This window comes from Spermophilus citellus, assembly GCF_964194105.1.
Source record: "Spermophilus citellus genome assembly, chromosome: 15".
Lineage (NCBI taxonomy): Eukaryota > Metazoa > Chordata > Mammalia > Rodentia > Sciuridae > Spermophilus > Spermophilus citellus.
The window spans coordinates 25,195,335-25,209,114 of record NC_138195.1 but is presented as its reverse complement, the minus strand read 5'-3'; the positions used below and the strand labels follow the sequence as shown (position 1 = coordinate 25,209,114).

General features: G+C 46.6%; 2 protein-coding genes across 2 annotated transcripts; both read left to right on the top strand.

Annotated features, from left to right (window-relative positions):
* Positions 1–2,631: 2,631 nt before the first annotated feature.
* LOC308634306 (RNA exonuclease 5-like) lies at positions 2,632–4,929 on the top strand (the record flags this gene model as incomplete). Its single annotated transcript, XM_081268114.1, is given in 2 exon segments — positions 2,632–4,380; positions 4,384–4,929. Coding segments are annotated over 2 exon segments (2,295 nt in total).
* A 5,305-nt stretch (positions 4,930–10,234) lies between these two features.
* Positions 10,235–12,532, top strand: LOC308634286 (RNA exonuclease 5-like; the record flags this gene model as incomplete). The annotated part of the gene is made up of 1 exon (XM_081268094.1): positions 10,235–12,532. One exon carries the CDS (start codon positions 10,235–10,237, stop codon positions 12,530–12,532), a length of 2,298 nt encoding a protein of 765 aa, XP_081124220.1.
* Positions 12,533–13,780: the final 1,248 nt, after the last annotated feature.

Sequence of the window (13,780 nt, the reverse complement as noted above, 5' to 3'; positions counted from 1 at the left end):
CCTGATACCAAAACCATACAAACACACATCAAGGAAAGGGAACTTCATACCAATATCCACGATGAACATCGATACAAAAACTCTCAATACAATTCCGGCAAATAGCATACAAAAGCATATTAAAAAGATAGTGTGCCTCAATGAAGTGGGGTTCACATACAGAAATCAATAAACATAATTCATCACATCAATATACTTAAAAACAAGAATAATATGATCATCTCAATAGAGGCAGAAACAGCATTTGACAAATACAGCACCCCTTCATGTTCAAAACACTGGAAAAACTAGGAATAGAAGGAACAGACCTCAACCTCATAAAAGCTATATCTGCAAACCCCAAGGTCAGCATCATCCTAAACAGAGAAAAATGGAAAGCATTCCCCCTAAAAACTGGAACAAGGATGTCCTCTTTCAAATGAGTAGACTTTTCTAAGGCACTTTAACATGTCTCCAAACACCAGAGGAAAAATCACTTAGAACACTGCGCCTACCTCAACTAATTTTTTCAGAGCTTCCTGCCACCCGCTTTCTGCCTAGCTTGCCTCCATACCTAGCAAGGTCGCTGGCTCTGGGCGGTATCCACATTCATCATTCCTCCTATGCCCCTTGCTCACATGACACTGCCCAGATCCTGCCTGTGTCTGTCCTGAAGGTCCAGTTAGAGGCTCAGAACCAGCCCAAGGACTCCGTTGCAATAAAGCAGTGCTGGCAGATAAGTATTTGCAAAACACAGCCGCTTTCAGGTGAGTCATCTGCTCAGTGGCTTACTCCATCAAGGAGCTTCCTGCATCTCTGGACCTAGCTGTACTGTAAGCATGAGCCAAAAAGAGATCTATGCTATTTTCTTGTAAAGCCTGATTCAAATGCTCTTCTCCGTTTTGGTTTTACTGCTTTTCATCCTTATGTTTTTATGTTATGAGTGTAGTTGATAGGTATTTAAACAGGATGCATATAAGGTTAACAAAAAACAAGGTCTCCTTTTTTAAAAAAAAATTACATTTTTTTAAATTTAATAATTAAAATAAAATAAAATTGATAGAATACAGAGAATAGTGGTTACCAGAGCCCTGGAAGGGCATAGGGGAGGGAACATGGCAAGAGGATGGTTAATAGGTATGGGGAGTGCCCTTGGATAAGAGAAATGACTTACTTTTAGGATTCCACAGCCTGGTAGGATCGCTGTGATTGACAATAATATGAAATATTTCAAAATACCTGATTGGGGGGTGTATCTCAGTGGTAGAATAATTGCTGAGTATGTACCATGCCCTGGGTGCAATCCTCAGTACTGGAAGGGGGAAACCTGATAGGGTTTTGAACGTTCCCAAAACAAAGGAGTGATACATGTGTGAGTGACATATATGCCAATTACCCTGATCTGATCATTACGTTGGAACACAAGTATTAAGATGCCACACTGAAAACAACCCAATAAGATCAATGAACCCATTCACACTACGGGGCAAATGGCAAAGTACCCCTTAATGTGTTCTGATGAAAGAGAAACAAAAGGAGACTTTGGTAGGAAAGACCTGTTTTCTTGTACAGTAATCCTTTGTTTCTTTCTTTCTTTTTTTTTCTTTTTCTTTTTTTTTTCTGGTACAGGGAATTCAACACAGGGGCACTCAACCACTAAGTCACATCCCCAGCCATATTTTGTGTCATATTTATATTATTTTGAGACAGGGTCTCACAGAGTTGCTTAGTGCCTCTCCAAGTTGCTGAGGCAGGCTTTCAACTCACGATCTTCCTGTCTCAGCCTCCAGAGCGGCTGGGCTGTCATCCTCTTTTTTATTTTAGTAGTCATTTTACCTACAGAGGCCTCAAGCCCATATTAGCAAACTTAGGTCAATTTTATCTGCTCCCTGTATTTCACAGTAATGTTGGGGAACTCATGATTGTAGGGGTACAGAAACACTGAAGACCTTTAGTTATTTTTGCTTTTCAATTTTTTTTTCTTTTTCAAGTCTTTGCTACGTATACAGCAGAATTCTGAGGAAATACAAAATACAGGGCACGGTCCTGTTCCCTGGAACTTAAGGAATCTGGGTAAAGAAACCATGAAACTACTGGAAGGTAATCCACAGTCAAGGTCCCCCAAAGGCAATAGGCTGGAATACAAAGGGAAGATTTTATTGAAGTTGCAACAGGGGTTCGCTGGATGCTTTGACTGCATCCCTTGTCGCTTTGAATCTTCCATGTTTGTTTCTCTTTTTCCCAACCTTCTCCTCCCTGATCTTCTTTGCCCTAACCTTGTCCTCCTGATTTTCTTTCCCCTACCCTTCTCCTCCCTGATCTTCTGTTTTTCTTTTCCCTAAACTGCTCCTCCCTGTTCTTTTCCCCCTCCCTGGTCTCCTCCTCTGGGTTCTCTTTTCCCTAATCTTTTCCTTCCTGATCTCTCCTCCCTGATCTCACTTTCTCTGAATCACCTGTATAAAAACCCTCTACTCCTGCTGATGTGAGAACCATCGTTTCTCCTTCGCTGGCCAAGCAATAAGCCATCCTTTTTCCTTCTCAAGAACGTTTTCTCTCGCTGGATTGGCATCAAGGCAAGGACAGCTTTCTATGCCAGGGACAGCTTTCTACACCAAGGACAGCGTCCCACAACAAGGACTCAAGTACGGGATCATGGAGCCCGAGAAGGAGAAGACCGGGAGGCTGAACAGCCAGAGGAGACGGGTCTCCGACTGGCTGATGGGGACGCCCGAGGCAAGTATACCCCGTTTGGATCTCGTGGACAGGCATCCCGAGCCCAGGAGAGCCCGGTTGTCTGGCATCGTAACGGCTGAAAACTGTGAAGTAACCCACGAACAGCTATGTGAGCTGCTCAGGTACGCAGTTCTGGCTGCACCCGTTATTGAGAGACCCAGGTGGTGCCAGCTTCTGTACGGAAAGCAACTGAGCAGAACAGTGGTTGTCATCCTTCAAGGGATGAGTCAACTCCACTTCTACAAGTTCTATTTGGAGTTTGGATTTCTCCGAAAAGCCTTCAGACACAAATTCCGCTTGCCTCCTCCATCACCTACTTTTCTAGCTGATGTTATCGGGCTACCAAACCAAACGGCTGGATATCTGCCTAAGACCATGGGAGGATCTGTACCATCTGCCGGTACAAAACCCAAGGTCGACCTGCAGAATGACCCGGTCATTCAAAAGTATGGCTCTCAGAAGGTGGGCTTGCTGCGATGCCTTCTGACAGAGGAGGAAATGAGAACATTTGACTTCCCGTTACAAGGTTCTCCCGACTGTGAGAACTTTGTAACTACCAGATGTGATGCGTCTGTCACAGAGAACAGCCCTCTCTTTGGGCTGGACGGAGAAATGTGCATCACGTCCAAGGGGAGAGAACTAACCCGCATCTCACTGGTTGCCGAAGGAGGCTCGTGTCTCATGGATGAGTTGGTGAAACCCGATGAGGAGATTGTGGACTACGCCACCTGCTATTCGGGGATCACGGAGGAGATGCTTAAGCCGGTGACGACGAAACTGAAAGACGTTCAGAGGCGGTTAGAAGCACTGCTTCCTCCTGATGCGGTGTTGGTAGGTCATTCCCTAGACGTGGATCTCCGAGCATTGAACGTGATCCATCCATATGTTATCGACACCTCGTTGCTTTATGCCAGAGAGCGGGGCAGAAGATTCAAGCTCAAGTTCTTAGCCAAAGCTGTATTGGGGAAGGACATTCAACGTTCGGAAAGGGACGGTCATGATCCCACAGAGGACGCTGCCGCGACCCTTGAGTTGGCTCAGTATTTCCTCAAGTATGGCCCAAAGAAGGTCGCAGAACTCAATCTGGAGGCGCTGTGGAGAGCCCAAGACCCAAGAAACGTCAGAGAAAAGTTCCAGTACACCTACAGAGGTGCTTTAAGATCTTTCGATCCGGGGCATCACAAGCTCCTTTTTGTATCCCGAGAGACAGACGATATTGAACTCCCGTCTCCTGAAGATTGTGAGACTATTAAGTGCCTTTCCAACAGAGAGGTCTTTGAGCAGGCCAGAAGGCAAGTGCGCCTGTACCCCTTCAGCGTTATTCGGTTCTCTTTGGAGCCTTTTTCACCTCTCCTCACTGAGGAAGTGAACCGAAGGATGCGGATCAAGTGGACAGAGATGTCCACTATCTATGCTGGGCCATTGAGCAAAGATTGGGACCTAAGTGCTCTGAAGAGGCTGTTTAGGAGCTTTGGCCCAGTTCGTACAATGACTGCCGTTCTGGAAACGCATCAGCCTCATCTCTCTATAGAGTATGAAGTCCTGGAAGCTGCCCAGCTGGCCATCGAGTGCTTGAATGGCCTTCTTGTGGAAGGTGTATACATAAAGGTACAGAGACCGGTGACAGAACTCACTCTCGATTGTGACACGCTCGTTAAGGAGCTGGAATGAGATTCTGAGAACCGAGGAACCATTTATCTGTCTGGAGTAGGTAAAGATGTCTTAGGACATATTCAGGAACTGCCGAGCCTCTTTGGTGGCCTGGAAGCTGTGATCGTGCCTCCAGATGCTCAAAGCGGAAGACGGGAAAAATACTGTTTCCTGAAATTCAAAACTTTTGGCAATGCCCAGAGGGCCCTCCATGTCCTCACAGGCAAGGACTGGAAGCTGAAAGGCAGGCAGGCCCTAACCCCCAGGCACCTGCACGCGTGGCTTAGGAGCCCACCACCTGAATCAAGAAGGCCCGCAGGTCTGAGAGTGAGACCTCCTCCCTCGGAGCGGGAGACCGTGCAGAATTTAAAGGTGGAAAACGCAAAGAGTGCAGCCCGGCGTTGGGGCCGCAGGATTGGAAGGCTCTACCGAAGCCTGAGCCCGGGTACCCTTTGCGTCATCCTCCTGCCAGGAACCACTAGCCCTCATGGATCCCTCTCTGGCCTGGGACTCATGGGAATAAAAGATGAAGAAGAGGAAAGCACCGGCCCAAGCATGGGTTTGTGAGTCGGCTCGCCACTTGCCTTTTCTCATCCTTCCTGGGCGATGGTGGAGAAGACGGGTCAGGCTGCAGCTTCTCCAAAGACTGCTGGGCCTCTTGGTTCAGTGGACGGCTTTGTGTGGGAAGTTGGTGTGCCGGCTAAGGGGTCTAATCCATTTACATGGCAAGCGCAAGTTTTCAATAAATGCCTAAAATTCAAGCCTATGTGCCAATTGAAAATATATATATATATATATATATATATTTTTTTTATATGATTAAAAATAAAGTAAAATGGAAACAAAATAAATACAACTTATAATAATTAAACCAAAATAAATGTAAACATGTTTGATATCTTCGGACGTTTAAAATTCTATTCATGCTATGTGACATTTTAAAAGTGTGGGATCTGAGTGGAGCGAATGAGCCCAGTATTTATGTGGTTGAGTCTCAGAAACTGGTAATCCTTGCAGCGTGGCTGACCATCTAGCTGAAGGGCAGGTTGCAGATTTCAAAGAAGCTTTCCCACTATTTGACAGGAACGGGGATGGAAGTATACTATACTAACAAAGGAATTGGGAAGTGTCATGAGATGGTCTCTTGGGTGGAATCCCACAGAAGTCGAGTTACAGGACACGATTAAGGGAGTAGCTGCTGGTGGTAACGGCAAAATTGACTTCCCTGAATTTCTGACAATGATGGCAATGAAAAGGAAACACAGACGTAGGGCACGATGTAACATGTGGGGCATGTTGCATCAGAAAGGAGGAAAAACCAAACTTGCTGCCCACTTCTGGGTGGGTCCTGGGGCCACCTGTGGCTAAGAAAGCGCCTGGGGATCATCCAGAAGGCGCTGCCTGGGTTGTGAGGAAAAACCAGATGACCTCTAGGATAGGCTCAGAACCCTTCCGCCCTCTGTACAGCTGGGGGGGGGGGGTCCTCCCGTTATGGCCTGCGAGATGGGCGTACACCTGAACTCTCCCCACCCTGCTGACCTTTATCCTGATTGGCTCCCGTGCCTTGTATTAGCTGTGTGTTTTCTCAATAAACTGAGATCCTGCTTTGACTGGTCTCCCTGGCTTGTCTGATTGTCCTCCCGTGGGGGAGGGCTGGGTGGGGGAGGGGGGCGGTCAGTCGGCCCTTCCTTTCTTGGTTCCTCATGGTCGGGGCGTGCTCTCCCAATCTCTCCCGCAGGTCAGGAGGGAAGCGGGTGGGGTGGGGTGGGGCTAAAGACCCCGACATCTGGCGCCCAACGTGGGGCATTAAGAAGTCTGTTCACCCAAAGTGAGAGTATCGCCAAGCCAAGCCAAGCGAGTTTCGAGGTAGGGGTCTCCCCGAAAAGATGGGGCAATCTCACACTAAGTATGAGACCAGTATTGGGAAGCCATTGGTGAGGAGCGACTTTGGTCACAACGAGTCAGTCCTCTCACTGCCCAGGAGGAGAAAGGCTTAAAGCATCACGCGGTCAATGGCCTCCTAGACCCTTTTGATGCCTGGCCTGGTCCTCTGGGTCCCGCACCAAGTGCTCCTGTCCTGGAACACTCGGTAGACAAGTCGGGAAGGGGAGCGGCCTATGCCATATTGTCACCCCTCTCCCCCCCAAGGAAATTCTCCACCCTCTTGTGAGAACCTGGAAAAGCTGGATAAGCTGCCTTCTTGCAACACCAGTGATGACTCACCCCCATTGTGTATGGCCCTGTCTTGTTAAGACCAGCCATGAGATGACTCATCCCCATTGTGTATAGATTTCTTGGAAAATGCTAACCCTGGGGGCAATAGACCGGCCTTATGGTATTCCTGGGAGGCCCAAGATTTATTTATAGAAGCTCAATTCACAATAGCTAAACTATGGAACCAACCTAGGTTGGATAAAGAAAATGTGGTATGTAACATTTGATGGAATATCACTCAGTTTTAAAGAAGGAGGGAATTATGGTATCTCTGGGTAAATGGACGGAGTTGGAGAACATCATGCTAAGCGAAATAAGCCAATCCCATAAAACCATAGGCCGAATGCGTTCTCTGATATGTGGATGCTAATTCACAATCAGGGCCAAGGTGCTAGGGAAGAATAAAGTTACTTTAGATTAGGTAGAAGCGAGTGAAGGGAGGGGAGGGATATGGACATAGGAAGAATAGTAGAATGAAACAGACATTATTACCTTACGTACACATACGACTGCATGACCAATGTGATCTGACAACGTGTACCAGAAGAAAAAGGAGAAATTATACCCTATTTATTTACGATATATCAAAATGCATAAATGCATTCTGCTGTCATGTATAACTAATTAAAACAGATTTTAACGATTTTTTTAAAAAAGAAAATTCTACTCATTCAAGAAAGAAATCCATCGTCACTGCCCTTTTATTTGACAAAATTTATTGCCAAATACATGTGGTCAGTTACGCTTAAGTTGCATAACATGATGTGTTGCTATATGTGAATGCTGTGAAATAATAGCTCAAATCATCTAACACGTCTACCACTTCAGAATAGTTAACATTTTCTTTTCTTTGTTGGATTTTTGTGGTGGAAATACACCTAAGGCCTACCAATCAAGGAAAGTCCAGGACCAGATCGATTCTCAGCCGAGTTCTATAAGACCTTCAAAGGAGAATTAACACCAATACTGCTCTAAATGTTTCATGGAATATGAAAAGGAGAGAACCCTGTGAAGCTGATATCACCCTGATACCAAAACCATACAAACACACATCAAGGAAAGGGAACTTCATACCAATATCCACGATGAACATCGATACAAAAACTCTCAATACAATTCCGGCAAATAGCATACAAAAACATATTAAAAAGATAGTGTGCCTCAATGAAGTGGGGTTCACATACAGAAATCAATAAACATAATTCATCACATCAATATACTTAAAAACAAGAATAATATGATCATCTCAATAGAGGCAGAAACAGCATTTGACAAATACAGCACCCCTTCATGTTCAAAACACTAGAAAAACTAGGAATAGAAGGAACAGACCTCAACCTCATAAAAGCTATATCTGCAAACCCCAAGGTCAGCATCATCCTAAACAGAGAAAAATGGAAAGCATTCCCTCTAAAAACTGGAACAAGGATGTCCTCTTTCAAATGAGTAGACTTTTCTAAGGCACTTTAACACGTCTCCAAACACCAGAGGAAAAATCACCTAGAACACTGCGCCTACCTCAACTAATTTTTTCAGAGCTTCCTGCCACCCGCTTTCTGCCTAGCTTGCCTCCATACCTAGCAAGGTCGCTGGCTCTGGGCGGTATCCACATTCATCATTCCTCCTATGCCCCTTGCTGACATGACACTGCCCAGATCCTGCCTGTGTCTGTCCTGAAGGTCCAGTTGGAGGCTCAGAACCAGCCCAAGGACTCCGTTGCAATAAAGCAGTGCTGGCAGATAAGTATTTGCAAAACACAGCCGCTTTCAGGTGAGTCATCTGCTCAGTGGCTTACTCCATCAAGGAGCTTCCTGCATCTCTGGACCTAGCTGTACTGTAAGCATGAGCCAAAAAGAGATCTATGCTATTTTCTTGTAAAGCCTGATTCAAATGCTCTTCTCCATTTTGGTTTTACTGCTTTTCATCCTTATGTTTTTATGTTATGAGTGTAGTTGATAGGTATTTAAACAGGATGCATATAAGGTTAACAAAACACAAGGTCTCCTTTTTTAAAAAAAATTACATTTTTTTTAAATTTAATAATTAAAATAAAATAAAATTGATAGAATACAGAGAATAGTGGTTACCAGAGCCCTGGAAGGGCATAGGGGAGGGAACATGGCAAGAGGATGGTTAATAGTTATGGGGAGATAAGAGAAATGGATAAGAGAAATGACTTACTTTTAGGATTCCACAGCCTGGTAGGATCGCTGTGATTGACAACAGTATGAAATATTTCAAAATACCTGATTGGGGGTGTATCTCAGTGGTAGAATAATTGCTGAGTATGTACCATGCCCTGGGTGCAATCCTCAGTACTGGAAGGGGGAAACCTGATAGGGTTTTGAACGTTCCCAAAACAAAGGAGTGATACATGTGTGAGTGACATATATGCCAATTACCCTGATCTGATCATTACGTTGGAACACAAGTATTAAGATGCCACACTGAAAACAACCCAATAAGATCAATGAACCCATTCACACTACGGGGCAAATGGCAAAGTACCCCTTAATGTGTTCTGATGAAAGAGAAACAAAAGGAGACTTTGGTAGGAAAGACCTGTTTTCTTGTACAGTAATCCTTTGTTTCTTTCTTTCTTTTTTTTTCTTTTTCTTTTTTTTTTCTGGTACAGGGAATTCAACACAGGGGCACTCAACCACTAAGTCACATCCCCAGCCATATTTTGTGTCATATTTATATTATTTTGAGACAGGGTCTCACAGAGTTGCTTAGTGCCTCTCCAAGTTGCTGAGGCAGGCTTTCAACTCACGATCTTCCTGTCTCAGCCTCCAGAGCGGCTGGGCTGTCATCCTCTTTTTTATTTTAGTAGTCATTTTACCTACAGAGGCCTCAAGCCCATATTAGCAAACTTAGGTCAATTTTATCTGCTCCCTGTATTTCACAGTAATGTTGGGGAACTCATGATTGTAGGGGTACAGAAACACTGAAGACCTTTAGTTATTTTTGCTTTTCAATTTTTTTTTCTTTTTCAAGTCTTTGCTACGTATACAGCAGAATTCTGAGGAAATACAAAATACAGGGCACGGTCCTGTTCCCTGGAACTTAAGGAATCTGGGTAAAGAAACCATGAAACTACTGGAAGGTAATCCACAGTCAAGGTCCCCCAAAGGCAATAGGCTGGAATACAAAGGGAAGATTTTATTGAAGTTGCAACAGGGGTTCGCTGGATGCTTTGACTGCATCCCTTGTCGCTTTGAATCTTCCATGTTTGTTTCTCTTTTTCCCAACCTTCTCCTCCCTGATCTTCTTTGCCCTAACCTTGTCCTCCTGATTTTCTTTCCCCTACCCTTCTCCTCCCTGATCTTCTGTTTTTCTTTTCCCTAAACTGCTCCTCCCTGTTCTTTTCCCCCTCCCTGGTCTCCTCCTCTGGGTTCTCTTTTCCCTAATCTTTTCCTTCCTGATCTCTCCTCCCTGATCTCACTTTCTCTGAATCACCTGTATAAAAACCCTCTACTCCTGCTGATGTGAGAACCATCGTTTCTCCTTCGCTGGCCAAGCAATAAGCCATCCTTTTTCCTTCTCAAGAACGTTTTCTCTCGCTGGATTGGCATCAAGGCAAGGACAGCTTTCTATGCCAGGGACAGCTTTCTACACCAAGGACAGCGTCCCACAACAAGGACTCAAGTACGGGATCATGGAGCCCGAGAAGGAGAAGACCCGGAGGCTGAACAGCCAGAGGAGACGGGTCTCCGACTGGCTGATGGGGACGCCCGAGGCAAGTATACCCCGTTTGGATCTCGTGGACAGGCATCCCGAGCCCAGGAGAGCCCGGTTGTCTGGCATCGTAACGGCTGAAAACTGTGAAGTAACCCACGAACAGCTATGTGAGCTGCTCAGGTACGCAGTTCTGGCTGCACCCGTTATTGAGAGACCCAGGTGGTGCCAGCTTCTGTACGGAAAGCAACTGAGCAGAACAGTGGTTGTCATCCTTCAAGGGATGAGTCAACTCCACTTCTACAAGTTCTATTTGGAGTTTGGATTTCTCCGAAAAGCCTTCAGACACAAATTCCGCTTGCCTCCTCCATCACCTACTTTTCTAGCTGATGTTATCGGGCTACCAAACCAAACGGCTGGATATCTGCCTAAGACCATGGGAGGATCTGTACCATCTGCCGGTACAAAACCCAAGGTCGACCTGCAGAATGACCCGGTCATTCAAAAGTATGGCTCTCAGAAGGTGGGCTTGCTGCGATGCCTTCTGACAGAGGAGGAAATGAGAACATTTGACTTCCCGTTACAAGGTTCTCCCGACTGTGAGAACTTTGTAACTACCAGATGTGATGCGTCTGTCACAGAGAACAGCCCTCTCTTTGGGCTGGACGGAGAAATGTGCATCACGTCCAAGGGGAGAGAACTAACCCGCATCTCACTGGTTGCCGAAGGAGGCTCGTGTCTCATGGATGAGTTGGTGAAACCCGATGAGGAGATTGTGGACTACGCCACCTGCTATTCGGGGATCACGGAGGAGATGCTTAAGCCGGTGACGACGAAACTGAAAGACGTTCAGAGGCGGTTAGAAGCACTGCTTCCTCCTGATGCGGTGTTGGTAGGTCATTCCCTAGACGTGGATCTCCGAGCATTGAACGTGATCCATCCATATGTTATCGACACCTCGTTGCTTTATGCCAGAGAGCGGGGCAGAAGATTCAAGCTCAAGTTCTTAGCCAAAGCTGTATTGGGGAAGGACATTCAACGTTCGGAAAGGGACGGTCATGATCCCACAGAGGACGCTGCCGCGACCCTTGAGTTGGCTCAGTATTTCCTCAAGTATGGCCCAAAGAAGGTCGCAGAACTCAATCTGGAGGCGCTGTGGAGAGCCCAAGACCCAAGAAACGTCAGAGAAAAGTTCCAGTACACCTACAGAGGTGCTTTAAGATCTTTCGATCCGGGGCATCACAAGCTCCTTTTTGTATCCCGAGAGACAGACGATATTGAACTCCCGTCTCCTGAAGATTGTGAGACTATTAAGTGCCTTTCCAACAGAGAGGTCTTTGAGCAGGCCAGAAGGCAAGTGCGCCTGTACCCCTTCAGCGTTATTCGGTTCTCTTTGGAGCCTTTTTCACCTCTCCTCACTGAGGAAGTGAACCGAAGGATGCGGATCAAGTGGACAGAGATGTCCACTATCTATGCTGGGCCATTGAGCAAAGATTGGGACCTAAGTGCTCTGAAGAGGCTGTTTAGGAGCTTTGGCCCAGTTCGTACAATGACTGCCGTTCTGGAAACGCATCAGCCTCATCTCTCTATAGAGTATGAAGTCCTGGAAGCTGCCCAGCTGGCCATCGAGTGCTTGAATGGCCTTCTTGTGGAAGGTGTATACATAAAGGTACAGAGACCGGTGACAGAACTCACTCTCGATTGTGACACGCTCGTTAAGGAGCTGGAACGAGATTCTGAGAACCGAGGAACCATTTATCTGTCTGGAGTAGGTAAAGATGTCTTAGGACATATTCAGGAACTGCCGAGCCTCTTTGGTGGCCTGGAAGCTGTGATCGTGCCTCCAGATGCTCAAAGCGGAAGACGGGAAAAATACTGTTTCCTGAAATTCAAAACTTTTGGCAATGCCCAGAGGGCCCTCCATGTCCTCACAGGCAAGGACTGGAAGCTGAAAGGCAGGCAGGCCCTAACCCCCAGGCACCTGCACGCGTGGCTTAGGAGCCCACCACCTGAATCAAGAAGGCCCGCAGGTCTGAGAGTGAGACCTCCTCCCTCGGAGCGGGAGACCGTGCAGAATTTAAAGGTGGAAAACGCAAAGAGTGCAGCCCGGCGTTGGGGCCGCAGGATTGGAAGGCTCTACCGAAGCCTGAGCCCGGGTACCCTTTGCGTCATCCTCCTGCCAGGAACCACTAGCCCTCATGGATCCCTCTCTGGCCTGGGACTCATGGGAATAAAAGATGAAGAAGAGGAAAGCACCGGCCCAAGCATGGGTTTGTGAGTCGGCTCGCCACTTGCCTTTTCTCATCCTTCCTGGGCGATGGTGGAGAAGACGGGTCAGGCTGCAGCTTCTCCAAAGACTGCTGGGCCTCTTGGTTCAGTGGACGGCTTTGTGTGGGAAGTTGGTGTGCCGGCTAAGGGGTCTAATCCATTTACATGGCAAGCGCAAGTTTTCAATAAATGCCTAAAATTCAAGCCTATGTGCCAATTGAAAATATATATATATATATATATATATTTTTTTTTATATGATTAAAAATAAAGTAAAATGGAAACAAAATAAATACAACTTATAATAATTAAACCAAAATAAATGTAAACATGTTTGATATCTTCGGACGTTTAAAATTCTATTCATGCTATGTGACATTTTAAAAGTGTGGGATCTGAGTGGAGCGAATGAGCCCAGTATTTATGTGGTTGAGTCTCAGAAACTGGTAATCCTTGCAGCGTGGCTGACCATCTAGCTGAAGGGCAGGTTGCAGATTTCAAAGAAGCTTTCCCACTATTTGACAGGAACGGGGATGGAAGTATACTATACTAACAAAGGAATTGGGAAGTGTCATGAGATGGTCTCTTGGGTGGAATCCCACAGAAGTCGAGTTACAGGACGCGATTAAGGGAGTAGCTGCTGGTGGTAACGGCAAAATTGACTTCCCTGAATTTCTGACAATGATGGCAATGAAAAGGAAACACAGACGTAGGGCACGATGTAACATGTGGGGCATGTTGCATCAGAAAGGAGGAAAAACCGAACTTGCTGCCCACTTCTGGGTGGGTCCTGGGGCCACCTGTGGCTAAGAAAGCGCCTGGGGATCATCCAGAAGGCGCTGCCTGGGTTGTGAGGAAAAACCAGATGACCTCTAGGATAGGCTCAGAACCCTTCCGCCCTCTGTACAGCTGGGGGTGGGGGGTCCTCCCGTTATGGCCTGCGAGATGGGCGTACACCTGAACTCTCCCCACCCTGCTGACCTTTATCCTGATTGGCTCCCGTGCCTTGTATTAGCTGTGTGTTTTCTCAATAAACTGAGATCCTGCTTTGACTGGTCTCCCTGGCTTGTCTGATTGTCCTCCCGTGGGGGAGGGCTGGGTGGGGGAGGGGGGCGGTCAGTCGGCCCTTCCTTTCTTGGTTCCTCATGGTCGGGGCGTGCTCTCCCAATCTCTCCCGCAGGTCAGGAGGGAAGCGGGTGGGGTGGGGTGGGGCTAAAGACCCCGACATCTGGCGCCCAACGTGGGGCATTAAGAAGTC